This window comes from Protopterus annectens, chromosome 3.part0, assembly GCF_019279795.1.
Source record: "Protopterus annectens isolate FY-2018-M chromosome 3.part0, PAN1.0, whole genome shotgun sequence".
Classification (NCBI taxonomy): domain Eukaryota; kingdom Metazoa; phylum Chordata; order Ceratodontiformes; family Protopteridae; genus Protopterus; species Protopterus annectens.
In genome coordinates this window covers 430,418,814-430,443,390 of record NC_056731.1, presented here as the reverse complement: position 1 = coordinate 430,443,390, position 24,577 = coordinate 430,418,814, and the positions used below count along the sequence as shown (strand labels likewise).

The 24,577-nt window shown below is 39.5% G+C and overlaps 1 protein-coding gene across 2 annotated transcripts in view; it reads right to left on the bottom strand.

Annotated features, from left to right (window-relative positions):
* The window catches only part of SEMA5A (semaphorin 5A), a 2,688,572-nt gene that overhangs the window by 1,899,196 nt on the left and 764,799 nt on the right, over positions 1-24,577 (bottom strand). For both annotated transcript variants that reach the window (XM_044064865.1, XM_044064863.1), the window contains one exon: positions 10,740-10,959. In XM_044064865.1, coding sequence (XP_043920800.1) covers positions 10,740-10,890 — 151 coding nt within the window. In that variant the 5' untranslated portion in view covers positions 10,891-10,959. The remainder of the gene's footprint in view (positions 1-10,739; positions 10,960-24,577) is intronic.

The window sequence follows — 24,577 nt, the reverse complement described above, 5'->3', positions numbered from 1 at the left end:
GTGGGAGCCTCTCTCAGCTCCAGATTGGGGTACCTTTGAGATGATGAGGAGTGTGCTTTCCTCTGAGACTGCTCCATCCTGGGCTACAACCACTCTTCCCCCCAAGGGCTCGGTGTCAACCTCTACATCACTCCTCCAACCCCTGCGTAGAGAACCAATGCCCCAGGATGTCCCAGTGGGCAAAACCCTCTCTTCCAAAACCTCTCCGGAACATTCCCCAGAAGAGGTCCCTTGGAAGCAAATGTGTAAGAGGAAACACATAGACTCCCCTGAGTCTGTCACATCTGATACTGACTTAGAGGAATCAGAAGGGTCCCCATGGTCACCCTCTGAGGATGCCGCATTTTCAGACATCTTAGAGATCTTGAAACTGAGAGGTGGCTACAAAGCCCTTTCCCCTTCTGAGGATGAGTCAATATACCTGGAGGCATTCGGTTCTCAGCCCTCCACCTCTTGGGTGTCTCCACCTTTCTACCAGCTGCTGGGTGTAGTCAGTCAGAAGGCGTGGGGCTCTCCAGAGCCTGGGGAGCCAGTTCCAAGGAGGCCAAACAAATTTATCACAGCTTCAGAGGACAAAGAGTTTCTAATCAAAGGAGTCCCAGTAGATGATATGGTGGTGGCAACGGCCACCCAGAAGGAACTAGCTAAAACCTCTACATCTGTCCATCCACCAAATAAGGAATCTCGTACAATGAACAGATACGGGAAAAGTATGTTTTTTTCAGCAGCCTTTACCCTTAGGTCACTGAACTACCTATCCCATTTCACTTGTTTGCAGAGGGATCTACTTAAGGAGTTAGGAGATACCCTACAAGGTGCCACAGCTCAAGGGCTATCTGACAAGATTAACTCTCAGCTTGCGACCTTAACCTCTGTTACTAACTCCTCCATGCACCTCATCTCCTATGCGGTTGATGGAGCAAGTAGGGCAGCAGGTACAGGAATAGCTCTAAGGAGACATTCCTGGATGCGTCTTTGTGAATTTGCTGAACCCTTCAAGTCTTCCTTTATTGACACCCGTTTGGACAGCTCGTCCCTGTTTGGGCCAAAAGTGAAGGAGACCCTAACCAGGACTGAGCAGGATGGCAAGACTCTCTCTGCTGTGGGAGTACATTTTTCCACGCCAACGAGGCCCTATCCCAAGGGCCAGAAGAGTGGGAAAATGTGGTTCCGAAAATCCAAGGGAGCCTTGCCAGACACTCATGGTGAATTGTCCCCCAGGGGCAGAGAGGGAAATAACAACAGATGCCATCCACATGGCAGAGGGGGCACACAGAACCAGGGGGACAGAGATACATTCCTGGGTCATCCCTTCCAGTGCTCCTGAAAGGAGGCTTATCTGTCTACCTCTGGAGGCAGTCAGGGGAAGATTATCACTGTACCCAAAAGCCTGGCTAGACTTGACTCAAGGCCAATGGGTACAGTCCATCATATCCAGGGGATACAAAATTCCTTTCTCCCATCCACCCCTTCCCTCAAAGTCTATCCCAGACATCCCACCCAGTCAAAGTGATCAAGCAACCCTAGAAATCCAAAGGTTGCTAGTAAAAAGAACCATCCAAGAAGTCTCTGCAGACCAAGTCGGATCCGGAATTTACTTAAGGTTCTTTTTAGTTCCAAAAAAGACAGGGGACTGGAGATCAATTCTAGATCTCAGCAGAATAAAAAGTCGATCAAGAAAACAAAGTTCCGGATGGTAACACTGCAGTCTATACTCCCTTTTTTGGGTCACGACAATTGGGTGTGCTCAATAGATCTTCAGGATGCATGCTACCATATCAAGATGGACAGGTGATCCAGAAGATATCTACGCTTCCGGCTGGGAGCCAGTCATTACCAGTTCAGAGCTCTGCCCTTTGGTCTCACTACAGCCCCCAGAGTGGTTTACCAAGTGCATGGCAGTAGTTATGGCTCACCTGAGGCATCAAGGATTCTGGGTGTTTCCATACTTAGACAACTGGCTCCTGACTACCACCCAGCATCTACTAACCAGGACAAGAGACTCCACCATTCATTTCTGCTCACAGCTAGGTATTACGGTAAACTTAGAAAAATCTGCCTTGTTGCCATCTCAGCATATTATCTTTATAGGGGCAGACTTAGACACAAGAAACATGATGGCAAAACTGCCTCATGAAAGAATACAGATGCTACGCCATCAAGTATCCATACTGATCAAGAAGAAAAAAGTGCAAGCCAAATTTGTCCTCAAAGTCCTAGGTTCAATGGCAGCAAAAATCACATTAGTTCCATTGGCATGGCTACACATGAGGATATTGCAGTGGGTTCTCTTTGCCCAGTGGTCTATGCAGGAGTTGCCCATGTCTCACAAAATTCAAACAGACAATATGTCAGTGGTGTGGTGCATCAACAAGCAAGGGGGAACGAAATCCTACACCCTATTTCGGGAGGCTCAAAGGGTATGGCAATGGGAAATTTCTTCTCAACGCTTTCTGACTGCAATTCACATCCCAGGGAAATCCAACGTAATAGCAGACAGGTTAAGCAGAGCAATCCTTATAGCTCACGAGTGGTCCCTGAATCAAAAGATTGTAAACAAAATTTTTCGCAAGTGGGGACAGCCCCACTGTGATCTATTTGCCACGTCTATCAACACCAAATGCAGCAGCTACTTTGCCCTTGTCTTCCCTCCAGGGGGAGTCATCAAGGGATGCACTTTTGCATGCTTGGCCCCCAGGACTTCTGTATGCCTTTCCCCCATTTCCTTTAATACCCACGGTACTCCAGAAAGGCAAGTTGTTGAGCTGCAAGCTAATTCTCATTGCTCCTTACTGGCCTTGTCAAATATGGTTTCCCTTCCTGTGGCCCCATCTTCTGGAAGAGTCCTGGATCCTATACCTGGTGCCGGATCTTCTGACTCATCAGTCAGGAATGCTCCACCCTTCTCTTCAAAATCTCAAGCTGACAGCTTGGTTACTCCATTTCCAGTCTTAGCCAGGCTTCCTGATCTAACCCCTGCAGAAAAGCACATTCTAGTTTCATCGCACAAGAATACAGCTAGGAAACTTTATGCAAATAAATGGAAGAGAATCTCTTATTGGGCAAACAGAAACAACATAGATCCCTTTACAGCTCCTATATCTGCGATTCTAGAATTCTTAACAAAAATTTTTGATCAGGGTGCAGCAGCAGCCATGGTAAGAGTGCAACTAGCTGCTATTTCAAATTATCACGTGGGAGACATGGGATCAAATATCATGTCCCATATATTATGCAAAGCTTTTCTCAGGGGTACCTTTCTTCTTAGGCCCCCCTTAAGAGACCCTCCACCTTCGTGGGTCCTCAGTTTGATACTGTCAGCCTTGACTTCACCCCACTTTGAACCAGCCTCCTTGTGTTCACTAAAGGTCTAAATTACCTCCGCTAGAGGAGTTTCAGAACTGCAAGCTCTGTCTATCCATCCTCCCTATTTGATCTTTCATAAAGAGAGAGTGTCCCTCAGGATGAATCCTTCCTTTCTACCAAAAGTTTGTTCTGAGGCCAATTTGAATCAGTCTGTTGAGTTAACTGTATTTTTCCCTAATCATGGCAGCAAGGCAGAATACAAACTTCACCAGTTGGACGTTCATAGACAACCACGTTTTTACTTACATAGAACCAAAGAATTTTGAAAATCCAACCAACTCTTTGTTTCATTTTCAGAAAACAGGAAAGGTGTTGCAGTTTCAAAGGTCACCTTATCAAAATGGCTCACAGATACCATCACCTATGTCTATGACCTGCATAACAAACAGCTGCCAGGAAAATTTAGAGGGCATTCAACTAGAGCCATGGCTACTTCTACTGCCTTCCAAGCTAAACTTCCTTTGGACTCAATTTGTGCGGCTGCTACATGGGTCAACCCTCATAACTTTATCACTCATTACAAAGCAGATGTGGCCTCTCAGAACAGGGCTTTCTTTGGATCCACAGCTCTGAAAAGTTTATTCCCTTGAGCCACCCAAGAAGAAGGTGCTGGGGACACTGTCCCAACCAGCAAGAATGAAGGCGAGATAGGACAACATAACATAAAGAAGTTATGTACTCACCATAACATTCCATGTTTGTTGTCCATGATCTCGCCTTCATTCTTGCAACCCACCCTCCTTTCCCCCTTCCTAGAGGATCAAGAAGAATTTATAATTTGGCTATAGGTGCCTGACTCTCTTCATGCCTGTTTTCAGAGTAGGGGCATTGCATCTATCACAGTTTGTTCTTATTGGAAGAGTTGGTATAGTCTAGTGTTTAGTTTCTCAAATGAGATCTGGGAAACAGCCGCTAGGCATCATGGTATATAGTGTAGTCTCGAGCCAGTGAGAGCTCTCGAGCTTTAGTATATGGCCGAGTCAGAATTGATGCCCGGTTCTGAACCCAACCAGCAAGAATGAAGGTGAGATCATGGACAACAAACATGGAACATTATGGTGAGTACACGACTTCTTTTTTTTAGGTGTTAGAGCAGAACTGAACTAAGAATATGAACATTTTCCACAATTCCCACAGCATGAACTACAGGAATCAGTGGCCATCAATTTCACAAAGTGTGCAACTCCAGGGTGGGCTGCTTATATGTCTATAAATCAGTCCACCATCTTGATTTCCTCATTTACAGTTAACAGAACAGTCATTTTAATAATATTGTTCATTACTATGTCATTATTACAGCCATTAACAGCACCCAGTCCTCAGCATTTCCCACTATCGTACATCAGCGTGTGACTCTCACACACACTGCGTGTTGCTGCTCATTGTACAAATTCACTCACTGCAGTGCTGCAATGTTCTGAATTTGGCCCATCATATTCACTCAGAAGGGTCCTAATAATGGTTCACAGAATGTTGAACTATTTAGGGCTAAACACTGGCAAAGAATAGAAGCAATTATGAAATTCAGGTAGGAGATTACAAACATCAAAATGTTAGACACCATTCAACAGCAACAAGTTTAAATGAAGATTAGAAAATGGAACATCTTTCCTGAAAGATGAAGAATTGAGTTTTAGATAACTTTAAACATTTTGCTGAACTAGACTTATGGGATTAAGAAATTTATGAATTTTGAAATACTTGCTTGTACAAATGAATGAATGAATGAATGAATGAAGGACATTTTAGGAGCCCCATACCTACATGCTAACCACAACAGGAGTATAAGACTATATGGAAATTGAGGCAAGTGTCTAAATGTTGCTTTGGTGGATGTAAAATCAGTGAAAGGATGTTTGTCAAATTCACTTTTCATGATGGTGGAGCTTTTATTTTTCTCCACTGCAGTGTGACCTCTGAGTTGGTATACATAAGTTTGGGAGGTTTGGGGTGTCCTCTCACATGAGTGATGAAGTGTGGCTGAAAAAAAAGAAATTCTTCAGAGGTTTGGCAAAGTGATTTTGGTGATCTTTTCTGATTTTTATTGTGCTCTTTGAAACTGTATTCACTGAGTTGGCATGCTTCCAGCTACACACATATCACTCAACATCATGACTCAGGTGGGAGACTGGAAACTAACTAAGGCCTGCCTACCAAAAAACATAAATAAAAAATCAACAACAAATCAATTAAAATTTGTGGTACAAGAGATTGTCAGTGCTAGGCATGTCAACATTAGGGCACAAATTAAGGGATAAACTTTAGAAGAGATAAGTAATTATGATAACAGTGGACCTTAGACAGCCTCACACACACACACACACACACACACACACACACACACACACACACACACACACACACACACACACACACAAATAAAAACTACCGCAAACCTGTAACAATGAGCATCCTTCTTCTTACTTGCAACAGTCTAAAGTCATTAATTTAAACAGCCACAGTGCTGGCCACAGCCTTTTAAATGTATCTTGTACTGTACTCGCACCCAGTCAGCAATTCCTCTAAAGTGCTGATTATGACCCCTAACGGATTCAGCCTGTCACCCTGCCCTAGTATGACATGACTATCTGTAAACCAGAAGACATATAGGACAGGAGCTGGACATACCTATGCTTGTCATGTCTAATGTAACTTTAACTTTTTATGCAACTACATCTATACAACACCCACAAAATTAATTTTATGCAAGTCACTGCTAATTTATTCAAGCAAACATTTTTATTTATATATGGTTGCTAACTTCAAGGGGATAAACTCTGGAAGGGATAACAAAACCAATATTGTGGTATTCTCATCCTCTAGAAATTATCCACATTACCGACTTAAGTACAAATAAAATTCCAAACATGTCAGCAGGTCTCTTACTTAACCCATTCGTTACATTCACACAACATACTGACTTTATAACAAAGTAGCAAACCAACTTAAATTATGCTACAAAAGCACACACCTTCTCTCTCAAAAAGCCAGATTAGCTAAAGGCCAAAAACATCGCATATCCAGTGCCACTGCAGGCACTAACTGATCTCATCAAGGTACTGCTGTGAGGGTTAGCTGTACTATACAAAACTACTCTAGATGTGATGTCTGATTCCACACAACCACCCCGTGTTGATAATGCTGAAATTCTCATTACCAAGCTTCAAATTAATAAAAACAAAAGGATTAACATAGCCTGTGTCTACATTCCCCAGGTAATAATGCAAACACCCTAGAAGATATCCTCTCTTGGCTGTATAGTACCTACCCTCAAGAAACTATTGTTCTAGGAGACTTCAACATCGACTGGGATATTTGTTCCTCAGAATCTCTGACCATTCATGTAAATCTATACGGATTTACTCAGATCAGATCCTCCCCTACTAGGATCAGTAAACCTAACAACGATGACTCCAAACTAGGAGCCATAGTCAAGTCCCCAAATGATGTGGACATCCTACAGAAGAGTGGATGGGAAATAGGAAATACACCCGGGGATCACTTCTGTGTCTCTGCTCGAAGTGGCACAGAAAAATAACTTTCCTGGGTGGCGTAAGCCATGGAACCTTGCTGGCTAGGCTTATATAGGCCCTTGGGCCGATAGCCTAGTACCTACCTATGAACCTATGAACAAAGATAATATCCTAGATTGGATACTCATTAATAGCCATCCCCACATGTATAGGGCCGGTACCCATCCTGAAGACATAAGTGACCATTTTCTTACCTATATAATCAGGCATAAGACTGACCTCCGCCACCAACCTACCTACAAAACAATTACAAACAACAAAAACTTTAACCCACTAATTTCTAAATGAACTCAAAGCATGTAATTGGGCAGTCCTAAAACATCTCCCACTTGAAGAAGCTGCTGTATTATATTTCAACACCAGATTCCTAGCCATCCTTGATACCCATGCATCTGCACATTCTATAAGAACTAAACCAAAAATTGCTCCATGGCTTTCAAAAGAAACCAGACAAACGATCTTACTTAGAAACAAAGCTTGGACTACTTGGTGTACCACAAAATCCCCCTTAAATCAACTTAGATTTAGACGACTAAGGAACAACACTAAAAAATATACCACCCTAGATAAAAAAAACTTTTAGTGCCATTTACAACAGAAGCATCAAAACAATCCACAAAAATTTTGGGCAGGCATAAATAAACGTATTCACCCAGGGCAATGCACAACTCCTACCCCCTCGGTTACCATCCAAAAACCTTCAGAAGACGTTGCCAGTTCCTTTAATGGTTTCTTCAGAAAAACTATCCAGTCACTAGCTAACCAACTATCTCCCAGTTGCCCAAGTCCTAATGCCACCGCACCTAATTCTCAACTCCCCTTTAACTTTCAATCAGTTTCCACATCACTTATCCATGCCCTAATCAAGAAATTAAAACCTACCACCCTTGCAGCGGATCTCCTCCCAGCTGAGTATCTACAAAAAGCTGCAGATGCCATAGCATACCCAATCTCTATCCTGATCAATAGAACTATATCAGAAGCCACTATCCCCGCCATCTGGAAGACATCCCATGTTATTCCACTCCACAAAGGGGGCAGTTCCACTGAACTGTCAAATTACAGACCTATAGCTATTTTGTCACCCCTGGCTAAAATTATGGAGAAGTGCATCCATAAACAACTCCTGAGCCATCTCATTCAGCACAATCTCCTGGCATGATTTCAGACTGTTTCACAGTGCAACCATGGCCCTCTTCTCCTTCTCCAATGTTATTAATCAAAACCAAAACAATAAGCTTTCTTCTGCCCTCTTTCATGATCTCTCCAAAGCCTCGACATGGTCAACCACCAACTACTCATACACACACTTAAAACTATTCCCTCAGATGTCCAGGCTATCCAATGATTCAGATCTTATCTGAGTGGTAGACAACAGGCTGTACTATGGCAGAACAGACTATCTTCCCTTCTACCTATCATCCTTGGAGTCCATCAGGGCTCTATATTAGGACCCCTGTTATTTTCTACCTTTATTAATGACCTGTACACAGTCATTCCAACAGTCACCTGCATTCAATATGCGGATGACTCCACTTTGATTTGCTCTGCCACCTCCCCTTTCCCAAAATGTTTTTAATACTGTCAGAAATTGGCTCTGTAATTGACGTCTCCTATTAAATCCTAACAAAACAAAACTACTGCTTTTCTCCCCCACTCGTAAAGCCTCAGCTTCAACCTTTACTATAAAATCTAACAATGGCACTGTCATTATCCCAGATCCCTGTACCAAACTCTTAGGTGTAACAGTTGATAATAATATCAAGTTTGATATGCATATTAATCAAACTATTAAAAAAGTTAATAAAAAACTTGGCTCACTATACAAGATCAAATCTTTCTTCACTCTACTAGCTAGAACAGTAATTGCCCGTACACATCTACTTTCCACCCTCCTTTATGCATCCCCTCTCTTCACGAATTTGAGTAAGTCTGACCTTAATGAACTCTCTAGCTGCTTTAATCATATTGCTAGATTTACCACTGGCGCAGCATACAGAACATACCGCTGTCTGAACCTAAAGAATCTAGGGTGGCTACAATTGCCTATCCAGCTTCAGTACAATCAGCTAATAGCACATAAAATTCTCTACCAACCTGAAAACGCACCCGTACTTACAAAAATTATCACTCCTTACAGCAACCTCAAGACACTTCGATCATCCAACAAATTACTAGTCCAAACCCTCAAAAGCAACAACTCATCTGGTGACTCTCTATATCCCAACTCTGTTGGCAAAATATGGAACTCACTTCATGCTCAGCTTACTTCAGAACCCATTCTAACCCAATTAAAAAAAAAATCTAAAACAGTACTTTAAAAGGCAATGGATATGTCCTTGCACTAATCCTGACTAACTCTGGCAATATAAACATGTGTTAAAGAGGTCTTTTGGCCACCCCTACATTGCTTCCTAATTATTACTCAGATTTATATATGATAGAATGAATAATTTTTATTCTATGTATTGTATTTGTAACAGTGCTTTAACTTGTTTAATACAACAGTTTTTCTGTATGTATGTATGTATGGAGCTTTTCTCTCCAGCCCTCCGCTGAAAATTGATAGGTATCCTGTCGGACTATCTCGGTCAACAAATGTAAAATAAATAAAAATAAAAAAGTAATAACAGTCCTGATATGCACATGTGCAAATAGTACATAACCTTTTGTAAAAACATGCAAACTTTTTTACATCCATTGTAAATACCCAACATTCACTTTATTGTGTACTATACATGTTACTTACTTCTGCAAGAAATATTCAATGACATTGTAAATACTGTGCACTCAAAGAAAAATGTATTACATCTGTTTCACTACCTTTCTTGCCTTTGCTTGTGTGAGCCTGAGTCGTGACTGAAAAGGGTCAGTTCACCAGTTCACCCACCTGGTTACCTCTTTTTCTTCTTTTGGCTTTTCCCGGTTAGGGTCACCACAGTGGATCACCTGTCTGCTCATGATTGGCAGTGGAGTTTTACAGTGTCGAGTTGCCAGCCTGGCACCCAACCTTCCACAGAAGGCACACACATGCACGCACTCACACATAGGGCCAATTTAGAGTGTCCAATCCACCTACAGCATGTCTTTGGGATGTGGGAGGAAATCAGAGCACCCGGAAGAAACTCATGTGACCACAGGGAGGACATGCAGACTCCGCACAGAAGGCACCCCAGCTGAGAATCGAACCAGAGAATCTCTTGCTGTGAGGCAGCAACACTAACCGCTGCACCACCATGGCCACCCCCAAATATTAAATAAATACAATAAATAAAGATGCAGTAAAATGCATCAGCTTGGACTACAACTCTTTCCATCCCACAAAAAGGTAAAAGAAAAAGTAGAAGAAATGAGGTGCAGTAGGTAAGTTGTTTCCAGAAGTGACAGAGGTGAACCTGAAATGGAACAAATGATGCGCAAGTCAGATTCAGATCTGCTGACCTGGAATATATAATTAAACTGAATGTATTATGACTCAGTGAATCAGATTTATGTTGCTACCACTTTGTTGTACAAAAATACATGACTGTTTAATGATGTCCTCTTGTGCAAGGGGATCTTCTGTACCTTCATTACGATTACAGCTTGTCCAAAATCAGCACAACTTGAGGAAGAGGGGAATTTTGGCACTAAAATCTGTCAAAGTACATGTCTGCTGTCTAATCATGTAATGAAAAAGCAATTGACCACAGTGACTTAGTTAACTGCATAAGAATGGATTAAATCATTTCACTACATTTTGTTACTGCCTGCTACCATTTAACAGGTCAGGGATTTATTTTACTTTATGCATCAGCAGAAAATGCTGTAATAAAGCATTTTTCACAATTTATTCCTTACCTTTGTAGGCTACCACAGGGTGTTCCAGCTTCTGGCATCGTGTGTCATCCCCAGTTAATGGAGGAACTCTGGCCATGCAGCCTTGCAGCACCACCAGCATTAACCGATACACCAGCAGTGCACCCAGGAGTCTCCCCTTCGTAACAGCCATGGCAAGATCCTCCCTCGGAGTCAATACTCAAACACTCCACTTACAGAACCCTCATCCATTGAAGCAGGACTGCAAAGCAAAGCACACAAAAATCACTCATCAGAACCAGTATAAAGATCTATCAATGTGAACACATTCGCATCTTGTCCTCAGAACCTGTATCTAGTAAAGCTTATAGACACTTATGTCAATTAATTTCTGTCCATATTAATGAGAGTCAGGATTTTATAAAAAATATATATACACATGTATGTGTGTGTGTGTGTGTGTGTGTGTGTGTGTGTGTGTGTGTGTGTGTGTGTGTGTGTGTGTGTGTGTGTGTGTGTGTGTGTATCTATATCTATCTATATATAGATATAGATATTTATGTGTGTATATATATATATATATATATATATATGTATATATATATATATATATATATATGTGTGTATGTATATATATATATATATATATATATATATATATATATATATATATATATATATATATATATATATATTCACTTTATAATCTCGAAATACTGAAACATCGAATTTCAGTATATCGAGACTATAAAGTTGAATTTTCAAAATACCGAAACCCCAAAACCGCGAAAGTAAAAATCACGAAGCTAAACACACCATATACCACACTGCACATACACCACACTACCCACACTACAAAAAAAACAAAACACACTCAAACATAACAACAGAAATTAACAAACCTTCACTACAAAAAAGCAGGGGGGCAAGCCCCCCTACACCCCCATGTGGGGGGCAAGCTCCCCACACTCCCGCAACTTATATATACTAACTCCGAGATCGCACCAAACAGAAAAAGACAGTAAACTCACAACCAGACATTCTACAGTCCCTCACACACACACATCACACATATACAAACACCATCACTTCCAACACTTAAACACTCATACTTTTATCTGCCTACCTTAACCCACACGTACAACTTACAAATACACTCACATACACTCAAACACTAACCCAAACTCCTTACAAATTACTCACTTACCTTAAATTCCACCAAAATCCACAAAACAGGACCCCTTCCGCATAATACATTCCACGTCACGTACCGTAGAACCATAACCGCAAATTTGACATATCTGGATTCGTGGTTATGCACTTTCGCTATTTTGAAGATTCAACTTTATAGTCTCGAAATACTGAAATTCGATATTTATATATATATATATATATATATATATATATATATATATATATATATATCTATATCCCTATTTTATATATGAGTTTATAATGAATAATCACGGGTGGGTTTGTTCAAAACAGAAAACATTGAACAAACTCATCAGCAATTACCATTAATTGCCACTAAAATCACTGCAAAAAAGTTCACAGTAACCCTATTGAATCATGTGATGAAATCAATCAATGTAAATGTTTTTTGTTGAGAAACTTTCCTTCCCAATACTACTTACCCTTATTCCAAACTCAGTTAAGTCGGCCCTAATTTCTACCTAGATTCATCATAAAAATGTTTCTGTACCACAGTCGATTACTGTATTACTGCATGCTATGATGCATTACTTTTCCACTGCACTAAGACTTTTACTTCATCGTTGAACTTGATGCATGTAATTATAATAACAATTAATAGAGATGTGAATTAAATGCTTAGTGAAAAATAAATAACTTCATTGATCAAAGAAAGTGCCTTAAATTTTAATAAATTAACTCAATGGGTAATGAGACTGCCTTTATGTCTTAATGCATAAAATTTAAAGTAATCCGACAATGTGAGTAGGATGGAAAATATAGAAGCGTCTCCAAAGATAAGTAACAATGAAAGGTCATTTCCCATAATGCTACTAGTTAAGAGAAGTGAATCAAGGAAAGTTTGCATATGTGGAAACTTCCTAGCTTTTTCACAGATGGACTTGTATATTGTGGGCATGTAGTGGCAAAAATGGAGAGCACAAGTCAAAATGGAGGTTAAAGGCTGAGCAGTAAGATTCTAGACTTTATAGCATGTCAAAAGATTGCTGGACCTAGGACTTTATGAATTATTACCAGTAAGATCTATGGAAATTCTTGATAGTGCTACACCCGTTAGAGATGTTGGTCTTGGAAGCTGGAACAGATGGAAGACAAATAATTTTCCTCCATGGATTTGGAAGAGTTAAAAGCATTGTCGCCTCACAGCAAGAGGTTCCCAGTTTTGATCCTCAGCTGGGGTGCCTTCTGTGCCGAGTATGCATGTCCTCATTATGTACGAGTGGGTTTCCACCAGGTGCTCTTGTTTTCTGCCACATTCCAAAGACATGCCGAAGGTGGACTGGACACTCTAAATGCCATAGGTGTGAGTGTGCCTGCGAGTGTGGGGTGTGGAAGAACTACAGAGGCAGGGATAGTCACCTGGTAGTGTTAACCTTGGCTCTAGATGACTGTCACTGCTGAAGTGACAACCCGACCCCATGTGCAAAAATGGGCAAAAAGGGTTGTGGATGGCTGGATGGATAGATGGATGGATGGATGGATGGATGGATGGAATTACAATGGGTAAGGTAACTATCCACTTTGACTCACCTTTGTCTATTAGTTTGGTATGGAGTGTTTTGTCTTATAAAATTAGCAATCTTAAATTGCTTAAGCTGCAAGATGATACTCAGAAATTCACAGCACTTGCTTCTGATCATTTAGCAAAAAATTAATGCAAATAGGTCCAGAGCAACAAGAAGCCAGTATCCTCGGCTAGAGAGTACAGAAGTTTACAATTATATTAAAGGATGATATATCAATTACAGTTCATAAGTCATTATCAAGTATTCTTAATCGAGAAAATAAAATATCTGTATTAACTGTAAACAGGTTACAGTGCTGGTCTCTGCTCCTATGACATGTACACAAGGCACACACTGAAACAAGACAACAAAGAAATGCTAGTGAACTGTCATGGCTGCTCTGTGAAAAACCTGAGAAACAGAGAACCATGGATCAAACAGATATCTGCTAATAAACAGATCACATAGATCCATGATAGACACCAACAAAAACAGGGATGGTGTAAAACTTGTGAATTACTTAGTATGTGAAGTAGACATGGTTGTTGTAAGACTCTAATGGTAGTTATTTATTGCACCCTAATTTTTGCTACTAAAGACGCATAGCTAACACTATCTCAATGAATCTTACTGTGTAGCCTCAGAACAATCTCCCTGATCAGGTCACATTTTACAGTGCTGGATATAACACTTTAGGCCACCAAAGAGCATTAAAGTTGAAGATCCTTGCCCACATTTTTGCAGGTTGGCTGAGAATTAGCATAGAAACTAAACACTAGGCCATAAAATGCAATGGATGCTAAATGGTCAAAAATGTAACACCAACATCCCTCCTTTATCCTCTGTATAGGCCATCTGCATCATTGCAACATGATGCTTTTGAGAAACTTAACTTACCAATAGATACACTCCAAGTGATCTGTATGGGGCCCACAGAGACAGTGAACATAATATCAGTTCTAACATTAAGAAAAGCATTTGCAAGAAGTGGCTTACTGAATGAATTTCCAGTGGTTATTTCCCATATGGAAATGAAAATATTTGTGAGGCACAATACTTAAATTTTTCTCACCTAGCGCTAGACATACAGCTGAAAATGGACAGGACAGGAAATCTGTAACGATTTAAGAAAATATGTTGGCAAAACAAGTCTCTGTAGTAATACACTGCAATATAAGTTTCTGTTGTGTATCATAACATCATACGAATAATAACAAATATTAAACCTGCAATACTGCTCCTAAGTAAAACACTGTGTGCCACATAGTATTTGGTACCACCAAATAAAACCACACTGAAAAGTTCTTCCTCATAAGTGGAAGTGTTTAGCAAAGAATATTCGACTGGCAAATGTTAAGTTGGCCAAACTGTATCAGGGCCGAGAAGCCAACTTTATTTTATTAAGTTAAGATATGGTACTTGGAGAAGACATACAAATCAGTTAAGATATTTTCATCAAGTTGGTGGCCTACACTCAGTTACAAAATGAATGAGTGCAAGGACAATGTGATGCACATGACAATGCCTTGCATGTGACAGCTGCCACTACCTATCTAATGGTGGCCACATCTACAATCTTAACACTAAGACCTGTGTATGACCAAACTGAGTAGAGAAGACAGACTGACAAGTGTGACCATTCTGAGTGCAAGATGAGCTACCAGTGTTAAATGTCAGGGGACATGTCAGCTCAGACCCTTGACCATGGCCAGTTCCAGAAGATGATGATGATACAGTACTTCATTCCAATAGGATGATAATCCAACCCTTAGATCAAATGGCGCTGGATGATTCTAGTCAAGCAACTCAAGTCAGTGATGGATATGTTAGTGTTGCAATATCCACCATGGAGGGCAGTCCTAAAAGACCTTTTGAAATCACACTTCTAAGCACAGATGTACTCCCCCTGCATCTGAGAAGTTTCAAAGGCTAAATGAAATATAGGTATACTTTTGATGAAAAGTTAGCAAGAATACCACAAATTATCTAGACTCAAATATATGCTTTTTTCATACATGAAAATATTAGAGGAGACTGCTGTATTTGTGTACATGTGCATCGGCTGGGCATGCCATATACGAGGGAGGACAAATATTTATTGTACTGCAGCTCCATTCTCTCTGAATCTATTACGATTTTCTTGGAATGTATTCTTTTGGCAAATAAACACCATCACCCTCCATCACCTCATTAACACTTTCTAGTATTTCCCTTTTCTTTAGTGCAAATAGTAAATGTACAGTAGAAAGGTGAAGGACTATGGTAGTAGCAAATGGTTTAAGAAAGACTGTCATGCCATCTTCTCATACCTCACTGTTGTCTGCTGGATTCTTTTCATTATTAATAGAGACATTTCTACTCATAGTGGCAAACTTGCAGAAAGAGCATTAACAGTGTTCTGAGCAGACAAGGGCCCTTTTTTCCACTTCATTAATAATGTAGTTATTTTGGGTGGGAAACAAAGACCCCCCAATGAAGAAGAAGAAGGAGCAGTGATACATGAGCAAAGGTTGACTGTGACACCAACAGAAAGCAGCGTGGGAAGCATACATGAGCACTACATGTGTAGCTAGAGTGCCAAGGAGGTGTCTAAAAATAAACAAGTACAGCCACCAGGTCTTTGAAAAGCAGCCTGACATACCACACATAACCAGAATGGCAAACAGTCTGGGAGAGAATATTAAAACTGTTTCTTTCCTTAGTTACCCTAAGTGAGGATTTGTTTATTTCTGAAGGACATGTTGTACACATGAGGGTTGAGTATAACAGTAATAATGTAAATGCTGTGTGATGATGAGACTTATACTAGTCATACCGACTCTGCTTTATTTGTTAGGCTGAACAGGGTAACAATATGAGAGCTTTAAAGAAATATTAACAGTAGAAAAATAGTAGAAACAAATGAAAAGAGGCTTCCTTATCCCCTGTAGATCAAGCTGATAGGTTCTGACCAAAGTGGTAGCATGATAAAGACTGCAGAAGTGAGTCTGTGTAAAAGCTAATGCAAGTGTCCAGCCTTTTCTTTATTTAATTTTACTTAATTATCTAAATTTGTTAACCTGGGTAGAACACTGATCATAGTGGACCAACATCAGGTTCATCCCGGAGTCAAAATAATGGAAAAAACAAAAAAATCATGCACATCTGGCATGTCTAGCATCAAAGAAATGAAAAGAAAATCTTCTAGGCCAAGAAGAGGAGCACAAGGTCATAATGCCTTCCACACATTTAGACCAGCTACTACACAGACAGGGGCCAAAGGTGGAGGTGCCTTGATTTTCATCAAAAATAAATATACTTCAAGGCTGGTCAAACAGGAATTTACACTTGAGCTTTTCCATGTTCTAATCACCATAGGCAAAATGCAATACCACTTCCTTGCAAGCTACAGGTCGTCCCCCCCATGACCCAAGAAACCCATACTATGTATTTAAACATACTGGAAACACTCACCATCCAACCCAATACCATATTCACAGACGACTTTAATTACCCCACTGTTGACTAAAAATCCTATACAACACCAAACATACAGGCACAGAGATTCCTGGATTTTGCAAACACAAACTCCCTGGACCAGATAGTCAATACACCAACCAGGGGTACAACATACAGGATCTGGCCCTCACTAATATGGGAGAGTGCTGCACACCCCTGTGAAGTCCCTGCACCGGGCCAGTAATCAAGGAGCTTTAATCCTCACCCCTGACACTGGAGAGAGATGTTCACTTGGAACAAAGATAGATATACATAGTATTTCCAGATGAATCACTACATCAAGCATAATTTCCCTTAAGAGCACACAGGGAACACACTCAGTCCTGGGGCCAGATTTCCCTTTCTTTCTCTATAGGCCCCCAAATAAGATACCCACTGACACGGCTGTAGCGTTGAGTCCTCAGCCAAGTGTTCCAAGTCAAGTCCTCCACTACCCTCTCTCTGAAACCAGTGCTCTGTGTCCCTGTTTGAAGTAGCTGACACATGCACTCTTTCAGATTTGATTTTCACACACACACACACACACACACACACACACACACACACACACACACACACACACACACACACACACACACACACACACACACACACACACACACACACACACACACCTGGGAAAGGCTGACACAGATTTACTAGATGTGACCCCTCTGCCAACACTATGAGGTAGCTACTAAGTGATAACCTGGCAAAACTTCAAACTCCCATAACCTCTGAGAACACTGCTGCCTATCCAGAACTGTTCACAGAAATCCTATACAAGCATGTTAATAGCTGCATAGAGGCAGCTATACCCACCAGGAAGAAGTACAGATCTAACTCAAAAAACAAGCCACCCTGGTGGAATCACAAAATCAATAGGGTGTATAACAGAAGGAAGAAAATTTAAGAGGTGCTGCTCTCAGCAGGATAAAAGCACTCTCATCAAACTAAACAAACAACTCAGAGGACAAATAAAGTCTACCAAAGCCAAATTTGAGGTAAATTTGGCCTCCCAGACCAATGCCAAGGACAACCACAAGGCATTCTTTAGCTATGTCCGCAAACTCAAAGGCAATACACAATTGTGTGCAGAGCTCATTGTAAATGGAGTCACCTATACTGAACCAGAATGTACAGAACACATACTGGCCGATAAATTCAGCTCCAGTTTTAACCCTATCCCCCCCTCAACCTTTCCTCTTACAGTACTATCAAAAATATCTCCCCCTGCTATCACTAGGGAGCAGATGCTTAATGCTCTCTCCAAGGCCAAGAACACTGCATCAATGGGCCCAAACAATATCTCAGGATGCCTTCCAAACAGCATGAAGCATAACCTATCAGGCCCACTGGAATTGCCATATAACTGTAGTCTCCAAACAGGCTTTGTGCCTCATGAATGGAGAACAGCAACAGACATCCCTTTTCACAAATGTTGGGCCATCTACAGACCCTGAAAACTACAGACCCATAAGTCTCACTAATCTTATATATAAAGCCATGGAAAGAATTGTAATGGAAATGATCAGTAATGATATATATAGTAAACCACCAGACAGTAGACCCAACCCAGTTTGGTGTTTTCAAGGGCAGGTCATGCCTATTCAGCCAGGTGGCCTTCTTTGAAAAGGTCACCACAGGGTTAACCTTTGAATGAGTGAATTGCATATATCCAACTGGTTGTTTCTGCGACCCGTAATGTCGAAATATGGACAACATTGAAGGATCAAATGTCGAAAATGGTTTGCTGGAAAACCATTTCCGACATTTGATCCATGTGTTTGAATGGGAAAAAAGCATTCACTTATTGCCATTCAAACACATGGTGAATCGGCATTGTGTTTTTTGCAGGTGTATTTACAACGTTTTGCACGTCGCACATATGGCTTTCAACGAAATAAAGGTAAACCCACCAAAGCAATGGATGAGGGCAAAATGCTTCAAACTGCATACCTTGAACTGGCCAAAGAATGTGACACAATACCTCACTCAGGAATTGTTGACAAACTCAAGAGGTTAGGTACAAACCTATATGTCTAACGACCAGGAGATATAAGAGCAGCCAAAACAAACTGGAGTTGCTTTGTATTAAAATGAAAAATTAAAAAATTCATTAAACAACTTTTCATTAAAAAAATTAATTAAAAAATCTTTAAAAAAGAATTAGACCTAACTAACACAGCGACAATTTTGACTAAATAAACAAAACTTTACGAATAAACACTTAACATTCAATTATTTAATTATTATTAACCTACAATGTGTATATTTTCATTAATCCCTGGGAAGTTGGTTGCATCTAACCGTAACTGCCATTTAATTTCACAGAGATCCAAGTGCACATCCAAAATGCTACCTTGAAGATCCCTGTGAATTTGTTACAGTACACAAAACTTAAATTATTTAGATGCCCAAATTGTCGCTGTGTTAGTTAGGTCTAATTATTTTTTAAAGATTTTTTAATGAAAATTTTTAATGAAAAGTTGTTTAATGAATTTTTAATAATGGTTGTTTTACAGCCTGTGCCTTTAAATTTATTTATTGATTAATTACTTAATGTTAATTGTTTAATAGAGTGTGGGTTGTAATAAAAGGGAGTGCGTTATTTGTGCAAGAGTTCTGATGAAGTCTTTTACTTTGGAGACGAAACCTAGGTCAACATTTGTTTCAATAAACCAGTTACTTTTCTGGCAAGCAACTCCACTTTCTTTTGGCTGCTCTTATATCTCCTGGTTGTTGGATTATTGGTTGGTCGTGTTTCAGGTTCCTTTAGTTTAAACTTGTATGTCTCTTGGAAGGCCTTTGGCTGAGGTGCTAAATCTTTTTAATAAAGCAACCATTGGAATATTTTGGAGTGTGGTCCAGTTGTTATTATTAATTATTTCCCTTTTGTGGTGACTTTTTACAAACCTGTGTGTCATCCAGTGGGTAGCCAACTGGCTCACAGACAGAACAGAGGAAGTTAGAACTGGGGAGTCCACCTCTACAAAGAGGCCAGTCACAAGTTGAGTCCTTCAGGAATCGATCCTTGGACTGCTCCTTTTTTGCATTTACTTCTTTGAATCAATTCCAATGTTAGTGGTTTCTGGCTGACTAAATTTGCTGATGACTGCAAATTAGGAGCTGTCACTGAACCCCACACTGACAGAAATGTTCCTCAGGAACAGGTGACACAGACAAACATCCAGTGTCAGAGCCAACGACCAAAACTAAATGCCAAGAAATGGATAATAGTATCCTTTGGAAGTCATCCACCCCTGGTGACTACCATATCAACAACACACCCCTTACAGTTGACCTAGCAGTCAGGGACTTAGGGACACACATAGACAGTAATCTAGTCTTGGCCATCGTGGTAGACCAAGGTATGGCATCTAGATCCAAGGAAGTCATTGTTCCTCTATATTTACATTCATCAGAACGATCATTTTTTCCCCAATAAACATCTTTATTAAATTATCACGTATTCATACATTTATATAAATGAAGAACAAACAACACTGACACCACTTTAGTTGCAGACATTATACATCACATATAATCTATCCACTCACTGTCAGTTAAGCATTATATGGCTCATTCAAATTCTGCCTCTTAAACCTCGTTCCTTGTCTGCATATATTGTTCTCACAATTCCCACTTTTTTCCTATGTAGTTTGCTCATTCCCTTTTCGAAAGTTCCCAATTCCAATTGTTTTATCTGCCCCCTTTGGTATGTACTTAACCAGGCATACTCAACAACTGGAACATCCACAGAGGTTCCTCATAAAAGAATACAGTGTGCAAAGAAAATGTCCTGTGCAGACAGCCTCAAGGTCCTATCCCTGTATTCTGTCTTCTACAGGCTGTTGAGGGGAGATCTCTGCCTTGCATACAGGGCAAGGTCTCTGATGGACATCCTGCATATCCACAAATCAAACAGCACCATAAGTACCCATTCTAAAGACTTAAACCTTGCCTGTGATCTAAATAGGACCTGCTGAAGAGACAGTTATGTATCCCAAAGACTATCCCATGTCTGGAACAGGCTCCCGATTCATGTGAAGCAGAGTTCCTCCCTAACCCAATTCTAGTGTAACTTGGACAATTGGATGGGGAATAGAAATTCATCCCTGGTTTGGCACCTATGCCTCTATTGGACACAGGCAGCCTGTAAATGGTTTATCTCTCAGGCCCCTTCTTGTAAATGTTTCATCTCCCAAGCCCCTGCTTATACTTATTAAGGGTAGCATAACTTGTCAGAGATTTGAATTGCATGGCTAGGCTTAAAACGGCCCTTGTGGTCATACACTAGTAAACACTTATGAACCTATGAACATTTATTTTGCACTTGATATTCTTCTAACTGTGTACTAAAGTTTAGAGTTTGATCAATCAAGCCAAATGGGAAATTATTTGAAAGAACTAAGGTTTTTGATTCCATATGACTTAGATATTCTTTTTGGGTATGAATATGGAATTTGAAATTAGCAATAGTACATTTAAGGATAAATAGACAACTGCATAATAGAAAATTTATGAGGGTTGGACAATTGCTTAAGTTATACTGTGTGAAAGATAAAGGCAAAGGTAAGGCATATATAAAAGATGGGTGTAATCTATAGAAGACAGCTGGAGTTTTCAGCACTAGGTCGTCACAGGACAGTTTAATGGGCAGATGCACCTGTTTGCTGATTGAGGGTCTTGGGGAAAAATATTGAGCACCACAGTCATGAATAAACTCATATGGTGATCGCAAAAAGGCCAGTAATGAGATTAAAGGAGAAGGTGTGTTAAGCTGTAAAGGAAGATGGATACTTAAAGGGAACCTTGTGGATATGAACTAGGGGTGATAAATGGGAATTACATGAAAGAATGATATATATCCACCTTTCACCATATACAATGTGTGTGTCAAAAGAAAGCTATTTGATAGTTTAGTGTTATCTCCTCCTAAAATATGGAAAATAGTATGGATAAATATCCAGGAAGTGTATGGGTATGTAGTTAAAGATGATAAAGAGACAATTTCATATAAAAAAGGAAGCTGTTAAGACTATAATGTTAAAATAATACCTGCTTGAATGACTACAGCAAACAACTCAAGGAAGGGCACAGTAGAGAGGTAGCTGCCCTAGGCATCACTTTGTAGGACGCACCAAACGGTTTGTTATTTTACAAGCAGTCAAACTGCTCTTTTCTTTCAAAGAAAGCAGTGAGCAATTACTGTGCAACACAGAAGGGTTTGGAGCACCAAACTCCCTTGATACAGCTCTGAATGAGGTGATGTAAATATGTAAAGACTGAAACTATTGTAAATATTGTAAGTTATCTATTGGCTAACAGCAACAAAAAAGATTTTTCAAAAAAATTTTCCTTTTCTGAAAGAGTTCTGCATTCTATGCCACTGAAGTTATGGTTTTTTTTTTTAATGTTTGGTCTCAAGCATGGAAGGTATTGTTGGAGGGATAGATATGTACCACAAGAGAATACCGCTTCTTTGGAATCATCTTCCTCTTCACAAAAAGAAAAGTACATCAATTATTATATTCAGTTTAAAAGAACGGTTGGTGCTAAAACCCAGACTTATAATCCAAAACAAAGAGGCACCAAGGATCCACAGGCACAAAAACTTTTAATAGTAGACAGGAACCAGCACGAAAATACAAGAATATAGATGCACTCAGAATACAATAAAAACCATTAACGTTCTACAAAAGTGTCGTTTTTCGTCATCAACTTCATCAGATAGCAGTTAGTATTCTATCAATCCCCTTAACTTATAGGGCTAGCAATTAGTTGTCATCCAATGAAATGTGAAATTCAGTTAAATAGATATTTAAATACTTTTGCGTTAAAAATATATATAAAATGTATAAATATAAGGGATGTATTGTAGAAATGAATATTTGTAATAAAAAGTCACTGGTGTTTAATCTTGAAACATTAAATATATATATAAAAAAATGTAAAAAATATATATAATAAAATGTAAAATTAACACACATTTTTTAAAATAGTACACACTTGCTCCCTCTAGTGGTTTATGTTGGTATATACCTGTCAAAATTACAAATCCATATTTCAAGAAAGTAGTTTAAAGAATACCTCAATTGGGTATAAGTAAAATAAATGACCCATATAATAGTTTTATTACAACAAGTAAATAAAGATGTTGTTTTTCCTCAAAGTTTAGCAGTTCTTAATTTAAGTACTGGACCCAGGGAGATCATGTCATTCAGCCCTGGGAACCTGGTGGACTCAAGTACAATTTGCCAAAATAATTCTCTATATTCCACTCGGGTTTCCCACATTCCTCCCCTAGGGTCAATTTCCACCACCTCTAACACAAAAAAATGAAATTTGGCTTCTGTACAAGCACAAGTGTGTTTGTACAATGCATTACTGTCCTTCTTGGTCCTGATGTCATATAGGTGTTCATAAATCCTTTGTTTCAACTTTCTTTCACTTTTACCAATATAAAAAGAACCACATTCTTTACATATCGATAAATATATGATTCCTTTTGTATTACAGTTTGCAAATGCATTCAAATAAAGTTTCTTTTTCCTTGCCTTTAGGTAATAACAGTCACCAGTTATTAAATGAGTACAAAAGTTACATGTTCCACATTTGAACAGCCCTCTTTTGTTTGATAGTCCTTTGGTATCAAATTTCTTTGAACCCTTCTCTATTAGGTTTTTTATGGTATTACTTTTACAGTAAACGTATTTTAGGCTGTCATCAAATATGTAATTAAGATCAAATATTTTAGCAAAATTTCCTCACTCTTTATCTATTATTTTCCTTATCAGGCCAGATTGGCCGTCATATGTAGTTATAATACCTGCGCTGTACATATCTGTTGAGTTCACTTTAAAAGGCGTTGCTGCTTGTTTTAACACTGTGCCTATAATTGGGTCAAAACTGATGTTCCTACCTTGTTTTACTTCCTTGTGTATTTCATCAAAAAAACTACCAGTGTAACCCCTATTCAAAAATTGTTCTTTTAACCATTCACATTCCTTGTTGAAGCACTCATTATCAGAAGTCATCCTACTTATGCAAACTAACTGTCCCTTGATCACCCCTCTTTTTTGAGTGTAGGGGTGGGAACTAGTGTAGTGCAAGTAGGAATTGGAAAATGTATCTTTTCTATATACTTTCGAAACAAATTGATTTCCATTTTTTGTGATGGTTATATCCAGATAATTTAATGTATGGTGTTCAAATTTGTATGTGAAACTTAAAAAAAATCGTCGTGTTATTAAGATATTTAACCAAGTTTTCGAAGGAAATTTGATCACCTTTCCACAGAAAACACAGGTCATCCAAGAATCTACCATAAAGTAACCAATGGTCTTTGTATATGGAATTTAACAAAAAGTGGTTTTCCCAATAAGCCATGATGATGTCAGCGTATGTAGGGGCACAAGATGCACCCATAGCCACACCTCTCACTTGTTTAAAGTATTCCCCTTCGAAAAATATGAAGTTGTACTTCAACACAATTTCCATGAGTACCAATACAGTTCTAAATTCACTATGTGTTAGAGTTTCGTATTCTACCAACATTTCTTCAAACCATTCTAAACCAATGTCATGGGGGATACTGGTGAAAAGGTCTATAACATCCAAAGTACCAAAGGATAATTCATTAGAGCATAGTGAATGATCTAACTTCCTTAATAAATCCCA